At 36.8% G+C, this 18214-nt stretch overlaps 2 protein-coding genes, 1 long non-coding RNA gene and 1 pseudogene across 4 annotated transcripts; 2 read left to right on the top strand and 2 right to left on the bottom strand.

The window, feature by feature from the left end:
• The first annotated feature begins 274 nt into the window (after positions 1 to 274).
• LOC103339152 (uncharacterized) lies at positions 275 to 1921 on the top strand. Its single transcript, XR_016122458.1, has 2 exons — positions 275 to 1237; positions 1359 to 1921. It is a non-coding gene; the product is annotated as an uncharacterized LOC103339152 (long non-coding RNA).
• Positions 1922 to 3187: 1266 nt separating this feature from the next.
• Positions 3188 to 5954, bottom strand: LOC103339145 (uncharacterized). The gene is made up of 6 exons (XM_089042525.1): positions 5751 to 5954; positions 5145 to 5237; positions 4842 to 4940; positions 4256 to 4297; positions 3929 to 4160; positions 3188 to 3806 (listed from the first exon to the last, which is right to left on the bottom strand). Exons 1-6 carry the CDS (start codon positions 5877 to 5879, stop codon positions 3448 to 3450), a joined length of 954 nt encoding a protein of 317 aa, XP_088898651.1. The 5' UTR covers positions 5880 to 5954; the 3' UTR covers positions 3188 to 3447.
• A 450-nt stretch (positions 5955 to 6404) lies between these two features.
• On the bottom strand, positions 6405 to 10560 carry UBC22 (ubiquitin-conjugating enzyme 22). 2 transcript variants are annotated; one of them, XM_089042526.1, is made up of 7 exons: positions 10415 to 10560; positions 8719 to 8857; positions 7996 to 8140; positions 7814 to 7891; positions 7441 to 7553; positions 7221 to 7324; positions 6405 to 6955 (listed from the first exon to the last, which is right to left on the bottom strand). In XM_089042526.1, exons 2-7 carry the CDS (start codon positions 8719 to 8721, stop codon positions 6586 to 6588), a joined length of 813 nt encoding a protein of 270 aa, XP_088898652.1. In that variant the 5' UTR covers positions 8722 to 8857; positions 10415 to 10560; the 3' UTR covers positions 6405 to 6585. The 2 variants fall into 2 exon arrangements, with proteins under 2 accessions (XP_088898652.1, XP_008240657.1); XM_008242435.3 differs by having other exon boundaries at positions 10383 to 10545.
• Positions 10561 to 16746: 6186 nt separating this feature from the next.
• On the top strand, positions 16747 to 17615 carry LOC148914981 (uncharacterized; annotated as a pseudogene).
• The last annotated feature ends 599 nt before the right edge of the window (positions 17616 to 18214 follow it).

The following is an 18214-nucleotide window of genomic DNA, read 5'->3' as shown; positions in this document are numbered from 1 at the left end:
TCAAAAAGTTAACATTGTTAGTTTTTGGACAAACTACAATAAACCTCCCAACGAATAGGGTCATTTACGAGTTCACACCCGATTTTGGGGACATTTATGAGTACATACTCAACGTCGCGGAAAACCTACAATTTGCCCCCTCTGTTAGCGAGATGGTTAGAAAATCCGTTATCTGCCTATGTGTCATTTATGGAACCCATTTTTTAATTGACGTGGAGTTCCACGTGGACAAAAAACTAATAAACTATTATACAAAACAAGTAAAATTATATTAAATAATTAATTTTCATTTAAAATCAAAAGAAAAAAAAAAATCATTCTCTCTCTCTCTCTCTCCCTCTCTCTCTCTGAAATAATGCAAGAACACGAAAGAACTTCCCCAGGCTCAACTTGCAACTCTGTCTGCGCTGCTCAACTCACGAGGCTCCATCGTAGCGAACCCATCATCCACAACTTCATTCGGCGACGGTAGAGTCGCTATCGCTCGTAGGCTATCCCGCTTATGTTGCTGCCTTTCTCAAATCAATTGTCCCCAGTCTGCAGCGCGCGACACCGTCCACTCTCTTGGACCTAGAAATCTTCGATCTGCAAACCCAAGTGGTTGGGTCTTCGCAACACGCCATGGGAAATGTTCTCAAGACCTTGTGAGCTCGTCGTTCTTAAGATCTCGCCAGAGCTAGAACAATATTAGGATATGCAAAATGAGTTTAAATTTGAGGAATTATCTGTGTTTTTTGCGTTCTGATAGCCAGATCAATACATTTGGGGAAGTATTTGCATCGTTTGTTATTGGTGAAGTATCTGTCTTTTTGGGCTCTGTTCTTTTTCAAGTTTATGTTTGTTTGAACTTTATCATTTTGTTCCAAAAATTAATCTTGTTTCTGGGTTTATCAGTTTACCCAGAAACTGATAACTAATCATGAGGAATTATTTGCAAAAATTAATCTTGTTTCAAATGTGGTAATTTGGAAATCAACCTATCATAGTACTTTACCAATAATATTCTTTTCCAAGTTTCTTCATGATTTGTATTTCCTAATGTTGTTGTAAAATGGGTTTAAATTTGAGGAGAAGAAGGATGAGTTTTCTGGAGAAGTTGGGGTGGGTTGGGAGAGAGAGAGAGAGAGAGAGAGAGAGGATTTTTCATGGGTGTAGATTGTTCTGTGGAAATTATCAATGCACAGAAGTCATTAGTACACCAAAGTTCAGTGACCAGCTGCAAATGACGGTCTTGATGGTAAATTAGACTAGTCTTTCCTTTTCTGTGAAAACAAGATTGGGCAAAAATCTTGGATTTGACTTCAAGATTTTCAAGAGTTTTGATTTATTTATGATAATTTATTTATGATACATTTCAGGCCGGTCCATGGTAGGATTTTCACTTACCTCTCCCGATTTGGTGATCTGTTCTGGGTCACCCGATATACCCCAAACCAGCTATGGAGATACCCCTGAGTTCTTGGATGGTAAATTCCATCAGAAGATGGATTCTTCTATTGAGCTCTCTTTCGAGAACAGAATCAACGAGTCTCAAGTTACAGATACCCATAAAACTCCGACTGTAAAGTTCTCAAACACACTGCCAAACTTTTAAAGAAGATTTGTCTCCTGAAGCTTCATTCGAGCTTCTTCCGCCTTCTGCCATTGAGGACAAGTTGAAGGAAGGTTCCCTTCCTGATATAAGCAACAATGGAGGTTGCACAGATGATTTCCTGGGTGGCGATTCTCAAATGGAAAACTTGGGTTTGGAGGTGGGCGACGGAAGGGGGATGGCTTCGAGGTGGGGTTGAGTCAGGTGGGAGAGAGGGTTGGCTGTGTAGGAGGAGAGAGGAGATTTTGTTTTTGTTTTTTTTTTTCATTTTTTAATGATTTTAATATGATTTAAAATTTATTTTTAACATATATATGATTTATTTTTAAATTTATTTGTCCACCTGTAAGTCCACCTCATTCGCCACGTCAGCATTTAACAAATTAACTAACGGTTTGGCTAACAGAGGGGGGAAATTGTAGGTTTTCCGCGACGTTGAGTGTGTACTCTAAATGTCCCCAAAATCGGGTATGAACTCGTAAATGACCCTACAGGTTAAGGGATTTTATGTAGTTTTCCCTTAGTTTTTTTTAACATTGTTGGGTTTTCTTCCTTCAATTATTAGGGCATGTTTTCAGAGAATGTTTTCTTTGAATATTTTTAGAGAATGAAAACAAGAAAACGAATTTGCATTTTCAGGAAATGAAAATGTGTCTAGTAGATTAATTAGAAAACATCTTTAGAAAACAAAAACAATGAAAACATATATGGTAGTACCATTTAAAATAATAATATTTGAGTTATTTTTATGAAAACGTTTTCATGTCCATGAGAATGAAAACAACTTTTTTCTGTTTACTACAATTACATATAAACTTGTTTTCATTTTATGAAAACATTCTCAGTGTTTTCTGTTTTTGGGTCATTGAATGTGTTTTTACCTCATTTTTGTTCTTTGAAAATGAAAACAAGCTCTTAAAACGTTACCAAATGGGGCCTTATTTTTTTTAAATTAGAAGTTAACATTGTTAACTTGTGGTTAAGTGGAAGGACATGTGTCAAAAAGTTAGATAAGTCATGTGAGCATAGGAAAAATAGTAACAGGGAAATTGAACTCAAATTTATTATATATTCTTTTCCCGTTTATTTTTATTACACTTTGAATTACACCTCAACTCAATGCGTCTAGGTTTACGTCTCGCCTATGCTTTGACGATGGAAAACACTGCTTTCACCCTATCAGAGCGTGCAAGTGGACATTAATAACTGAAAGGTTGGTTCAAGGGGTATGCATCCATGATTCATAAATAGAATTGAATGAGGACTATATCCCACAATATCCTACAAAATAGAAAGATTATAAGGAAAGCATTGGAACTAGCTGCTAAAGTAATCATCAGCACAAAGAACCCCACTAGTGTAGTGGTTTGGAGCAATTACTCCTTAAGGAAAGGTCTTGTGTTCAAGTCTTAACATCCGTATATAGTGTGTGAGTTTAGTATATTATTGCCACTGTCAATATAAAAGGTCCAAAAGAAAACAAAAAACAAAGTAATTCATCAGTGCTTTTGCTTCCTACCAAAAGCTGGTCATTCTATCCCAAAACATTTTTCATTCAGCCCTTAGAGAGAGAGAGAGAGAGAGAGATCCCGGAAATTTGAAATCTCCAGCCCTTAGCGTTTCACACTGAGCAAATAAGAGAGACAATTATATTACATTAACAATACAGATTTCCATTCCATAAAAGGTGCAACTCCATGTGACTAAAAAAAAAAAAGACATAATATACTGATTACGGATAAATTACCTCCACTGACAACTTGTCAATGTGGATCATACATTCAAATGAACGGGTTAAGGAACAAACATCTTTATTTTCTTCATGCTCCGGTTGCCAACACAACCTACACTTCCCTCTAATTTGTTTTTATTTCACCTGCAGTTCTTGTCTCTTGGCTTTGGTTCTTCATTGCTGAAACTACTGGATCTGCTCCAAAGTTTTCTTTCGCTTCTCCATTCTCCAGTTCATGCTTGCTATCTAAGTTAGCGTTATCGCATTGAATGAGATCTGCGCCATCGTGTTTTTGTTTGGCTTCTCCATTCTCCAGTTCATGCTTACTGTCTAACTTAGCGTTATCGCATTGAATGAGATCTGTGCCGTTATGTTTTTCGTTGGCATCTCCGTTCTCCAGTTCATGCTTACCATCTGAAATAGTACCATTGCATTGGATGATAGCTGTAGTCCAACCACGTAACTGCTCGGTGGCTGCTTCATCTGTTTATGAACTCCAAAAACTAGTTAAGACCATGTGTGCATACATGCATGTGCATAATTTTTGCATACATGTGTGCTTGTGTATGTATGGCTCAGAGTGAGGGAGAGTAAATTAGACCAACCTAGCCTTGGGACCATATGCCCCTGTGGGTGCCTGATGATGAGCGGGTTGTCAAATTCGGCAGCAAGATCCTCGGAAGGTAGTTTCAACCAATCTTTAGCTCCTATGAAGTGGACAGATTTGGCCTTGATAGTGTCTTTGTATGCAATGTCACATATTTTTGGATCTCTGAATTTTGCTCCTGATATAGATATAAAAAACTTGAAAGGTGGATGCTCCTTCAACAGCTTTCCCTGCATTCCCAAATTTTGTAGTTCCAAATGATATATCTTGAGTAAATACCTGAGAGAGAGAGAAAGAGGAGAAGGTGGGGGAGGGGCTTATATACCTGAGCTTGGTAGCCCAACAAGAGTCCTGATAGTGTTGCACCCTGAGTAAATATTTGAGAATCTGAATTAGTAGTCTGTGAAACCATTAACATAGGCTAATGTGTAGTGCTCTGCTAATGCAAACATCAATTTTTGATATTTTTAATGGTGTTTATTGTTCCAACATGTTCCCTAAATTTTGATGCCAAACAAAGGCAAAACACCTCAAATGTCGCCAAAACATAACCAAGATTCCCTTCTAAATTCCAGTAAGGAAATTCTGTTATAATTTTCAAACAGCTGGTTTTTGCAGCTACAGAGGCAGTCATTACTTTGCGTCATATGGTTCATAACTTATTTCCCATGATTTATGAGATTCAATAGATTTCTAGTCAGGGTTGGATTGGAAGATAAAGATATCTCTTTAGGACAACAAAGCATGCTTTCACAGCAAAGGGTGAAATAAACTATCAAAGTCCAAGTATTTTTATAGCACTTGACAAGAGTTTCAAGCAATTTGAAAACCTAATTTCTTCCAAAATAAAAAATAAAAAATATACCCTGAAGGGTGAGATCATAAAAGTCTTACAGAACATGGAGCTGTACCTGAGAAAAACCAAGCAAACCATCAAAAGGACCCTTGCTTGTTATGTAGTCACATAAATAAGTGATGCATTCTTCCAAGTTTGTGTACTCTGTGAAGTCCTGATCCACAACATCATAAATAAGAGATCCATTAATTATACTCAATATCAGTAAAAGCATAAGATATATCCAGAAACTTGGTAATGAAAGGATTTAATTTTGATGGACAGAAAGAACAACTAAAAGCATGAGGAGCAAGCAATATGAAAGTTAGAGTACCAAGTTATGAGGACCAGATTGGCTTCAATATCAAAATAATTTTACCTTGTCAAACTGAAACCACTCGTAGTAAGGTGGTGGGAAGATGCCTTCTATATCGGATTTTCCTCCAGCAGGAAATATACCATCTGGAAAATCCTGTTAAAATCCCAGAAGTGATTTGATTATATTGTCAAATATCTACTAAATTACCACGAAAAAGAAAAATAATGTTGGAAACAGGTAAAGGGGGAGATTGGCTATTTCTATATCGTTCGTATCTTTAGTTTTCCGAAAAAATAATTTGGGCGGTTAAGTCTCAATTGCGTGACAGTTCAGGGGGCAAATTGACAGTTTACTCAATAAAAAACCATTGATATTTAGAAAATGATAGGAAAATCATGTTCAGAAAAATACTATTGTATATCCCAATAATACAGAAAAAAATTTCCATGCACAATTTCTATGATTGATTAGTCGTGGTGAGATAAAAACAGTAAACATGCAGGTAGTAAACTTTGTCGCTTTTTTTTAAATATTTTTATTCATAAACAAAACAAATTATAAAATTATAAACAAAGAACTCCACAATATGATCATTAATCACCAGGTGATATTTTATTAAAGCAAGGCATGAGCTATATAATTATGTTATAATTTATGCGTACATACCAAGTCAAACTCTGAGAAGATAGAAGCATCCCATTTGCTAATTTGCTTTTGCAGAAAGCTCCCACTGGTTCTAAATCCATGGAGGCAAAGTATCTTCATCTTCTTCTCCTTGTGCTGTTGGCTTTCCATTGATCTCCTGCTCTCTTCTCTCACCCAGCTTATCCGACCACTACAACTATCAATAAGCTAACTTTAACTTAAAACGGAGCAAGAATGCAGTAGCTAGCTGCACGTTTTGGTTCTACCTACCTCAGAACTTAAAGACCCCAACTACTACTCTCACTTGTTCATGTAGTTGCTGTTCCACGTGCACTCTGCCAAAACTTTTTTTTTAATAATTTTTTTTCATACAAGCGATATTGGGGGAGGAGAGGGAAATAGAACTTAAGAAATCGGGTGCAAAGGTAAATACTCTAAACCACTTGAACTACAAGCTCCTTCTGCTAAAACCTTTTGTAGTTGCCAATTGTCTAGTTTTCTTCTTTTTTTCTGTTAGATTTGCACAAATTTATTTATATCATGAGTTTTATATTAAAATAAAGTAAATATATGCTGCATTTCTCTGTTTTGATCTTGTTTCCATTTTCTTCTCATGCTATATTGAAATGCAGGTATATGGAAATTAATGTTAATGAGCAATAACAAAGATGAAGATAAAGGGAAACTGGTAAATTTAATACATCAATTTTTTGCCCAATTCCAGTATTTCTTACACCACAGATTCCCCCAACCCCCCTCATATTTTGGCTCTTCACTTTTCAACCCCACCTCTCATTCTCTCATTCAAACGAGTCACAAACTGCACAACAGCAAATTCAATCATTTTTCCCTGTTTTCATAATCTCTTCAAACTTTTCTTCCTTGCATCTATTTTCTTCTTGTCTGCCTGTGCTTTTGCCAATCCACCTTCCTTCCTTAGCGTTGTAGTAGTTGCTGCTGCTGATGCAGCACAGCCACTAACTCCAGTCTCCACTGGAGCAACAACAGCTGGTTGATCCTGACCATTTCCTCTCGTCACTGTAATAGGGGCCAGTGGGGACGGGGATGCAGAGATCACTGGCATAGCAGCACCAGGGGCTGTGATCTTTTGATCAGCATTAAGTGCAGAGCTGTTAGTTTGGTCAACGTTCAGTGCAGTAGTCGACTCTGAAATAGCTCCTGTTTTAAACTTAGGTTTTGACTTGGCATGGATTCCAGTATAAAGTCTGCATGTAAAAAGCACACTTTAGTTTCATAGTCATGTGTAATGGTAATGTATCCAATAGTCATATCATTTAGTCTATATGGGGGATCATTCAAGTTGGTATGGGCCTCTTCCATTTTCAATCATCTGAATGTTGTGCATTCAAATTAGACAAATCTACTCTTTGACAAAGTCTACATATACAACCACACAAAAGTTTACATATATAACTTTCCCTGCTCCATTAACCAGAACATGAAGCACATAACATGATGACCATGACTCACCTGGCATGTTTTGCATATTCTTCATAATTTTCAAGCAGCATCTTGCCCGCCTGTTCATTCAATGCTGATTCTGGAAATGGTTCGATCAATAAACATCTAACTACCTGTTATTGCAAAGCACAAAGCCGTGACAATTAGACTTGACCAGGAAAAAGAACATCTCAGCTGGATAAGCGGAAATGAAAGGAAGTCAATAATTGAAGAACAAAAGGGAACTTACAATCAGAATATGTCGTAATCCAAGACTTGGATTCCAATCTTTTTTCAAGGTGTTGACACAAATCTCACCGTTAGTTGCAATGTTTGGATGGAAAATCTTAGTCAGGAAGTAGCCTACAACAATCATGTCCAAGAAATTTCAAATTAAACAAAGTAATAGCTTCAACCAGATAGGGACTCAAATTAAGCATGGACATAAATATCGACTAATCCGAGAGTTATATACAAGCGTCGCATCAACAAAACTTCTCTTCAGTTGTATCAAGCACACCAGTTTTTATTTACAGAATGAAGCCACATAAATACGACATGTTCATTTAAAAAATATAGTGGTATCAGTTATGTCATTGATGACAAAACATAGCAAAACAAACCTTTAGGAGGAGAGTGTGGGAAGTCACGAGACAATAACAACTTCATGCGGAAAACACCATTCTCGTAAGGAGTGCCAGCTGCAAGGCCAAGATCTTAGCTCATCAATCATACTAAAATATAGATGCAGGAGTGAAAGACATTACATACAGTTTGCCACTCGAAAAAAAAAACTATGACATGCCTGGGCCTTCAATATCCGCATATATGATCGAAAAATCATCATCATTAACACCAACTTTAATGCCTTCAGGAGGGGATTCATCAAGATTCTTCAATTCCTTCGCAAGTTGCTTAATTACGTTTGGTGGGAGATTTTCATTAGTAGCCTGAAATTGAAACACGACCAAAGGAATTCTAAGAAGAGTTAAAAAGAAAATAAGAAGAAGAAATCATCAGTTGCAAATAAAAACAATGCATCACTCACTCAGATAGCAATCCTTATTAATCAAAGAAGAAAGATGGACTCCACATACAGCTGACAGCTACTCTAGAATTTACCCTTACTGTTGTTGATAGGCGAGGAGGTGGAGTTCATATATTTTTTAAACACAACTCCTAAAGCCATTGAATAAACCAAACAAACAACGTGTGCACAACCACCATGTCATGGCTGATGTTTCAATATAAAGAGGATTATATCTCATACACCAGGGATAAAATTTCATTGTGCACACGTATTGATGTCCAACTATCATGTACTCTTAGAAGTAGAATGAAAACAACATCAAATTATATTTAGATGAGAAAAAGCATGACACTTAAACATCCACCCGTCTTTGAAATTAGTCCAGCGACAATGTATGGAACATTAGTCCACATGATTACCATATTCTATTTTATAATCAATAATATCCAACAATGTAAAATAAAGAATAGTTTTTTATGAAGAAAGAAATAACATTACCATAAGAATAAACAAATGAAGTCCCAAAGCAAACTTTTGCTACCAAAAGAAAATCTGCAAATGAGCCGAATATGTGCCACAAAACTTTCAACTCCACGGATTAGAGTGACAGAATAAGGCAAGCTGTAAGCCAAAATGTCTGTAATAAAAAATTAACATTTAATATTAAAAATCAGGAAAATAGAAGTCAGATCAGTCATATCATATACTTCTCACAATGAAAAATAGCACATAGAACCAAGAAGCACAAACCCATCCTTATTCAAAAGTTAAACCAAGTATTACATCAGCATATTCAAACACAATAAACAAACAATAATTTCCAAAAAATCATAAATAAAAAATGAAATCGAAACAGCGGGTAAGTAGGTAGGTAGGTAGATATCAATATAAGTTTGAGAGGAAGTACATGATTGACACTCATGTACAAGGTACGTTGATTCCGTGAACACATCCATGCATAAATTGTTTGGTCCATGCAAGAGCTCTGGATACCAAGAACCAATCAATCAAACAATAGAGATAGTCATTTAAAGAAGCCATTTCAAAAAAACTGAATTTCATTGTGTCAGCTAATAAGACGGCAACAATATGGGAAAAGTAGAGGGGCTGGATTTGGACTAGTTAGAACTTCTCTGGATTTGGATGAGAAAAAAGAAGGTTTGAATTACCTCTCAAAAGCATTGTGAAACTAAATTCCCAAATCCTTATAACTAATCAATCCAATCCTGTATCTGTCCCTTAAAATAACAACTAAGACTAGCTAAACTGTTATCTCAAATCATTGAAAAATACAAATCGAGTATGATTTCAGTGTAGACATGCACCAATCGTCTTCTAACCTATATTTTCTACCTTCTCACTTTCTCACTTACTCGTTTGCCACACTAGCACAGACCAGTTAGTTTCCTGATAAAAGGTTAGTAAAGTTGATTTGAGCATGAACAGCACAAATTTCTCCTACTGTTATGACTTTCTAACGGCTGTCTGAGTGTTAGATAGGGGATCAATGGACCATGAATAAGCCTGTTTTTCTCCATCAGCTATCTTCAAGAAAAACATGAATAAAAAAAAGTTCTAAAGCTAATTTAAGATAGACACGAAATCAAAGGAAAATCTCCAACACCAACATATTTTAACTTTCGAAACTCCTAAAAGACAAGTGATGAATCATTACACCCTGAGTCCACTTAGACCTAAAGACATTAACAAGAACCAGTTAACTCACTTTAAATTAATACCCATACGAATACCATTAAAGTCAACAAAAACCAAATGCCTTATCTTTCCTGGGAGAAAGGGAGAGGAGAAAGCACTATCTTTCAAGTAAAACATCCATAAAACAACCCATTTGCCTAGAAAGCAAGAAAAGCACCTTAACTGAGAAAAATCCGAAACAGATCAAACAAGAAAAGTGAACTACAAAAACCCTTATGCCCAAAAATCCCATGTTTTCCCATTTCAAAAAGACCACAAATAAAGATGCAACACAGACAGATATGTACTAGTTCTTAAGAAAGAAAATCAAAATCAGAGAGGTGAATAATTGAACCCAGAACAAAGAACAGGAATCCAAGAAACATCAAATTGACCAAACTTACGGTATTCACAGTCCAAAAAGACAGATTGATAATGAAAATCGAAACCAAAGAAAGGAAATTTACCCTAAATAAATCAAACCCAGATGTGAACTCGCCTTATATCATGAAAAAAAGCTCAGTCTAATGTTGTAGATTGAGGGTATGATTGAGGGCTTTGAGGGTTGCGATGCAAAGAACAGAGAGAGAGAGAGAGAGAGACTGTGCGTGCTCAAGAGAAAGCGATTTCTCCTTGGAATGATTGATTGGTTGAATTTGAGGAGCGAGAAATATTTTTATTTTATTATTATTATTTACATAATTCAAATTTTACTGACTTACTTTAAAAGAAAAGAAAAAAGATTATTATAAAAAATTCATATAAATCCAGGCAACGTTTAAAAATATGGAAATAAAAAAAGTACCGTTTGAGACAAGGTGTCGCTGTGCATGGTCTCCTTCATCTTCACGGCTTTGAATTGTCAGTGGTAGTGCCCCAGACGCGCTCTTCTCTCATTCTCACTTTGCGCCGCCCGTTTTAATTTTTCTCACCAACGTCATCCATTTTCTTAGTCTATGGTAAATTACCTAACTAGTTTGTGTGAGAAATTTCTTCTTTTTAGTTTAAATTATCATTTTTATTCAAATAAAATAAATTATAAATAATTTAGGGCTTTTTTTAAAAGAATAATTAATGGTTTTTTTTTTTTGTGTGTCAATAATTAAGGGCTTCTTTGTTTTTTTGGTTAATAATTAAGAGCTTGTTTAAGAGTGCTTTTAAGGACTAAAAATATTTTCTGATAACCAAAAGTGATTTTGATAGCATTTGAAAGAAAAAAAAATTATTAGTGTTTCCGATCACGAAAGCATTTCTTTAAAAATCACTTTTAAGTGCTTTCTGTTTTCAATACATTTTTTAACGTTCTTCTAATAAAAGCACTTTAAAAAAAACTTATGTTGTGCATAAATATTCCTAAACAAACTTATGCTCATTCCAGGTTTGAAAAGTTAACGTAAGTTTGTAGTTTTGCCAATGATAAGAAGCCAGATATTTTAATTACTAAAACACAAAATTCTTTTTTATTTCCCTACAAAACACTAAATTCTTTACAAATATTTTAAGAATTATCATGTATTTATTTATTTTTATCGTAGAACTGTCCTGTAGTTATATTTTTATATAAATATTTTTAAAACAAACAGTGTTAATATCAGTTTGTAGTTTTTTCTCTCAAAAAAAAAAAAGGAATCAGTTTGTAAGCCAATTTCTCAACAAAAAGAAGCCATCTTTCAAACTATTATTTATTATTTACTTACGATGAAGAAAATAAAAAAGCAAAAGATTTATTATTTACTTGCGATAAAGAAAATCGATTTATTTATCTCTATGTAGCCGACAGGTTTGGTTAGGGTAGTGACCGTTGAGGGGTCATCTTTCAAACTAGCCGTTGACGGTGCTGCCAGCAGCAACCTGCAAAGTTATGCTTTGCTGTTTGGTCACGGGGAGGGTATACCATATTCCAAACTAAATTATTTTGATTTTCTACGATATGCTTTCCTAGGCTCCAACTTGTACTACTTAAATATTAATAGTTGGTATTGCATCCAACAATAAAAAACAATTCATACTTGTACATCACTCTCTGGCCCAACAAATTGAACACACGAGTCACTTTTAAGTTAGGTTTAATTACATATACGTACCCAACTTTTAGGGGTCTGTTCAAATTATTACTTAACTTTTAAAATCATGCACGTAGGTACTATGAGAGCAAATATTCCGGCAACTAATCATAAGGCACTACGGACAATAAGAATATTTCTTAGGTCAATAATTGTGCTCCATTTAATTGGCCAATTATTTAGACTTAAAATAGGAATAATACCATAAATTAGGGATTTGATTTTCATTAAATCTCTAATTGATTCAATCTCTCCATTTAAGGAAGAGAATAATTCCCTTCCATATGAAAATTATTCTCTGGCAAGAGCACTATAAATACATGGCTACACCGCATACATGAGGTAATTCGAAAAACCCTAGCAATTCTCTCTCTCTCTCTCTCTCACCGCCCACTCTCTCTCTCACACGGCTCCGCCACTCAGTTCTCTCGTATTGTAAAGAAAACTCCGACCTTATCTGTTATTTTTGTATCTTCCTCAAGATCATCTAACTGACTTAGGCATCGGAAGGGCCTTTGACCGACACCCCTTGGGTGTGGTCTATTTACTCCAACCTTTTTCCCAAGTATCGAGGATGAAGAGAGAAAAGGAAGCTCAAAGGGTGAATAATCTTTTGCAAATATTCTCCAATGAGAATTTTGCTCAAACAGATACCTAACCTTGCAAAAAACATACAAATTAGTCACTCTGTTAGTTAGGCTATTATTATATCTATTAAATGATGATGTGGCATTTCCCATGTGGCTTCTTTTTGCTGAAGTGGCCTTACTAATGACATTGATGGTGATGGTGATGGTGATGTAGCTTATCCAATTAAACTGGCAAAATTGGAAGTGAAGAAGCAACATTTCAAAATGTTGACTTGAGCAGTGGTGTAGAGGAAGAAGTATACTTGGTAGTTGGAGGTAGGGGTGGGTGCGGTCCGGTTCGGTTTGGTTCGCAGCTCACAGAAATCGGAACCAAGATCGTTCATCCGGTCCGGTCGGTTGGTTTTGAAAAAATAGGAGAGAAACCGGATCAAGCGAAGTTATTTCCGGTTCGGTTTTGGTTTGAATCGGTTCTCGAGCAAGTCACATACACAGTAGACAATAAGGAAAAAAAACATAAATTTTGTTCAACAATTATTTTTCCTTTCATATTCTCAGAAGGCTGACATAAAAATAACCCTAAACAATCTAATGCTAGGTAGACCAGAAATCATAAACACACCACATCTAATGAAACTCACAAAAAAAAAAAAAAAGAATACAACACGAGATTTCTCCTTGCATGAAACTTTGATGCTTGAATCTAGTCCTAGGATCTTCGTTACCAGCATATGAAGAAGGCTCTGTTTGCCCGCTTTGCGTTTACTCTGTGATGGAAGGGCAAAGTTCCCTTGAGAACCATAGAGTCAACAAGTCGCCTTTCTTTGGTGTGTTAGTAATAAAAATTCTAGACTTAGTTTGGAATGGATAACTTAAGTTCTGATTTCAAACAACGATTGTGAATTTGGGTGAGGAATATCTCCCAAGTAAGTTCTTTTCTTGCCTCGGTGGTGAGGACTTTAACAATTTATCTCAATTAAATCGATTGCTAAGCTTCAACTTGTAAATCGATACAAGGTTGATTCGCGAGCTTCAATGTACCTTAAGCTTTTGTGAAGCGGTGCGACTTCTTGATCTGAAGTATGGTCTCGAGGACTTCCTAGAGTGAAATTTGTTGAGGTTTTCACGTTTGGGAAAAGCTCTATACTCTTGGTTTTGCTAAACCAAATTTGTAACGAGAGAAATCTCGTTTTGAATGACTTATTTTCTAAGTCGAACTTGAATTCTAATCTAAAGTGGTTTCACTTGGAATTCAAGTGAGCTTAGTTGATTTTGAGTTGTTTGTTTGATTGATGACTTGAGTGTTGGATTGATTGTTGTTGTGTTTTTGTGTTTGTTTTTGTGTGTCCTTTCCTGTTCCTCCTTCTTGTATTTATAAGTTTCTTCCACAGAGTAGGGTGATTGTGTTTATTTATTGGGCAAAGATATTTCCCCCTTTTCCTCTTCTTCATAGGCTCTCGGATAGGCAATCACTTGATTTTCTTGAAAAGGAACCTAATCTCTTTCCCAATTTAATTGCCCTTGTGATATTTTACGTGATGGTTAGTTTGATTCCTTTTGAACCACTTATCCCTCTCGAGATTGTAACTTGCTTATCTCCTTGGGAGAATTACCTTCTCAAAAGGCAAGAAAAAATCTGAATGTACATATATAAGAGGATTTGATCTTGATTTTCGAATCAACTTGATGTCATGAACCCTTCAATCACTTCTTCTGCGCCATTGGACTTTCTTTATTCGTGGGATTGTTCCTATTCTGGGCTCCTCTTCCTATTATATTGGGCTGTAAGGCCCAAATCACTTTGTTTGCTATGAATGACTCTTTTGGTTTTGGCTTCCATCTTTTTCTGGGTGTGTCAATTTTGGCCCAAGCAGGCTCCATAGCAAGAACTCCTTTCATCCTCTTCATCAGATCACACGGAGAGAGATTGAGAGAGTGAAGTTGCAAGAGAAGAAAAAAAAGGGTAGAGAGAGAGTGAAGTCGCAGGAAGAAGAAGAAAAAAGAAGAAAATAAAAGGAGAAGAGAGAGAGAGAGAGAGAGAGAGAGAGAGAGAGAGAGAGAGAGAGAGAGAGAGAGAGAGAGAGAGAGAAGTCGTAGAGAAGAAGAAGAAGAAATAAAAAAATAGAAGGGAGAGGAAGAAACGGAAAAAAAGAGAGGAGGAATGAAAAAAAGAAATGGGAAAGGTAAAAGAGAGAAGAAAGAATAGAGGAAAGAAAGGAAATGGGGAAGCAGGAGAGAGAGAGAGAGAGAGAAGGACAAAAGAAAAAGCTGACTAAAAAGAGAGCTGATTGAAGACTGAAAAGAGAGTTGACTGAAAAGAGAGCTGAGCTTTGGGAAGAGAAAAGAAAGTGAAAAAAATAGAGAGAATTTAAGAGGGATTGGAATGGGCTTTGAAAATAAAAGGTACATGGGTTTTAAAGTTGGGCTTTTTATTTGGGTTAAGTTGAATTGGGCTTAAGTATAAGATATTTTTAAATAAATAAATAAAAAATTAATATAACCGGTCCGGTCGGTCTGTAGTATGTAAAACCGGAATCGGTTCAAACCGTTCGATCGGTTGGTGTCAATTGTTGACTTTTTAGTCAATGGTTTCTTTTCCCTTTTTTATTCGATTCGGTTTTCCGGTTTTCCGGTTTAAATGCCCACCCCTAGTTGGAGGCGTTTTGAATTCGAACATGGCAATGTGTTGTACTTGGGGAAACTGCTAGTCATACTATTGTACCTTTTAACCTAGGATAGGAAAGTGCTGGTGGGCCTGGATCCTTCTTATGGGCGCTCGTCCTTCATTTGTGCATATTTTCCCTTTCAAAACTTTTCTCACCCTTAGAAAAAAAAAACACAATAATAAAAATTTATCACCCATTCTTTTATCCCTCCTGCACCAGTTTGTGAGGGTTATGTTTAGTCATAAGAGCGAATCAGACTCTTCTAGCGATGTATTGTATTATGAAGTAGAACGTGTCATCCCTTTGTTGACCTAGAAAGGGAAGTAGAGTCTCTATTAGATTCGACACACCTTGCTGTAGACAAAGAAATTTTGGCGTAATAAATTCCCTTGGATAAGAAAATAATTAGGGTTCAGTGGATTGAATTCTGGGCCTCATAATTTTCACACGTATCGACATCTGACGAAATGCATCAAACAGTTCGAAGTGAAGACAAATTAAAGGAAAGAATCTTATGTGATTAACTCTTATTTAAATCAAATATTAATCAAGTCAATCAATCGAATATAATTTGGTTAAATTGCCAAATTATTGAAATTGATTTTAAATCAAATCAGAATTCCACAAAGGAAAGTTTTAAAGAAGAAAAGCTATTTATTAGGTCAAGCATCCTGCAAGATCCTATAAATAGGAGGCCTCAAGAAGAAAGAAGGGGTTTAGATAGACAAAGCATTCAGAAGCAACAGACAACTCTCTGCATTCTTCACCTCACTTTGGAAGAGCCACTAAGCACAACAAATACGTGCCGGTTCCTCCACCATAAAAAAATCCAAACACCAAACAAGCCTTGTGCTACCGTTTGATCAAGATCAAGTCTCTATGACCCCTATATCAAACACAAATTTACTTTAAACACTTTGGAGATCAAATCAGAGGATTTAATACAGAGATTGTAACCCTAAATTTCATTAATACAAATATTATTTTGTACACGTGTTCTTGTCTCATTTGCTGCAGGAAATTCGTGTTTACAAATTTGACACGCCCGGTGGGACAATCTCTGCCTCTCATCTCTTTTTCCAGTTCCAAAATCAATCAACATGCCGAAAACGATGGCTTCCAAGAAGATTCAAACTATTCCCGCGACGAGAGCAAAAGTGTGAACGCCTCCTTCTCAAGCGAAGATTATGCTAGGGTCGTCACCTAGAGCAAGGCCAAAGCGATATCCGCAACTCAACATGTCACTTCCATATTGACTCAAGCTAAGGCGAAAGATGTGAACCGAAAGCGTGAACTGGTTATCAATTTGGCCTCCTTAGGGCCAAAAAGAATACCACCCGAGCGGATGAGAACACTCTTGGAGCGAAGAAAAGAGTTTTCCAGACTCGAAGAATTCAAGAGAAGCGTTCACTCTCTCTGTTTGACGCTAACTCGAGGACAGGGTCATATCATGGATCTCTGTCGGACGACCAACCGAAGAAGATTGCCTCGGCGTCCATAGGTGAGTCTTATTCTATGGCCATGCAAGTCATGGTGACGGAAGCAATGTCTATTGAAGAACAGCTGGCCCATATGAGCGAAGTGGTCACGAAAGCCCTGACAAAGATGGTCGAAGAGAAGGATGGGCAGATTGCTTCTCTCATTAACAAGTGGGAGGCACATTAGGATAAGGAACCTGGCCAAGACGTGCATAAGAAAGAATCACATCATGAAGCTGAATCCGGCGAGAAAGGATTGGGTCGTGAAAAGCAGTCGGGTGATAAGTTGCACAGAAAAGGCGACATCGCCTCGATGGGTTCTTTATCTATCCAACAACTTCAGGACATGATCGCGAACACCATTAGGGCTCAATAAGGTGGGCCTTCTCAATATACATTTATCTATTCCAAGCCTTACACCAAAAGCTTAGACAACCTTCAAATGCCAACGGGTTATCAACCTCCAAAGTTCATGCAATTTGATGGAAAAGGTAACCCTAAACAACATATTGCCCACTTCATCGAGATGTGCAACATCGCAGCACAAATGATGATTATCTCATGAAGCAATTTGTCTGATCACTCCGCACTGCATTCAATTGGTACATTGACTTAGAACCCGAGTCAATTGACAGCTGGGAACAAATGGAGAGAGAATTCCTCAACCGCTTCTATAGCACTTGTCGCTAAGTTAGCATGCTAGAGCTCACTAGCACAAAACAACGAAAAAATGAACCTGTTGTTGACTACATCAATCGTTGGCATTCATTAAGCCTCGACCACAAAGATCGAGTCTCAGAATTATCAACGGTAAAGATGTGCATTCAAGGTATGCATTGGGGTCTGCTTAGAAGACGTATTAACCACCCGAAGACGTATTATTCTTCAATGGATCAAACCTTGTAGCTTTGAAGAATTGACCACTTGTTCATTAACTATTGCTAGTCGCGATGGAAGAAAGGAAATGGCGAGTGATCATCGAAATGGCAAGTTGACGAGAAATAGGGCAGACTCTTTGAAGACATACATCTTGGAGTCAATGACGATCAGTGCCGCTCCAATGAAGGTTTCCACTAGAGGCAAGAAAGATGCGAGGAAGGCCGAGTTGATTCAAGATCAAGAACCACGACGACACACCTAAAAGAAATGAAGGAGAAGACGTATCCTTTTTTAGACTCTGACCTAAAAGGCATGCTGGAAGACTTACTTGAGAAGAAGGTGATTGAGTTACCCGAGTGCAAACAGCCTGAAGAGATGAATCATATTAACCACCCGAAATACTGCATGTACTATCGTGTCATCAGTCACCCAATGGAAAAGTGCTTTGTGTTGAAAGATCTCATCATGAAGTTGGCACAACAAGGAAGAATCGAAATGGATATTGACAAGGTGGTAGAGTCGAACCATACTATGATCTCGTTTGTCTTATCTGGTTCGGCACCTTCGCCCTCACTTCAATCACTAGGGGCATTCACTGAAACCCATCAACTCAATCCGTATGAGTG

This window comes from Prunus mume, linkage group LG8 (assembly GCF_029339155.1).
Source record: "Prunus mume cultivar Tortuosa linkage group LG8, ASM2933915v1, whole genome shotgun sequence".
In the NCBI taxonomy this organism is placed as follows: Eukaryota; Viridiplantae; Streptophyta; class Magnoliopsida; order Rosales; family Rosaceae; genus Prunus; species Prunus mume.
The sequence above is the reverse complement of the archived record's forward strand: the minus strand, read 5'-3'. Positions and strand labels throughout refer to the sequence as shown.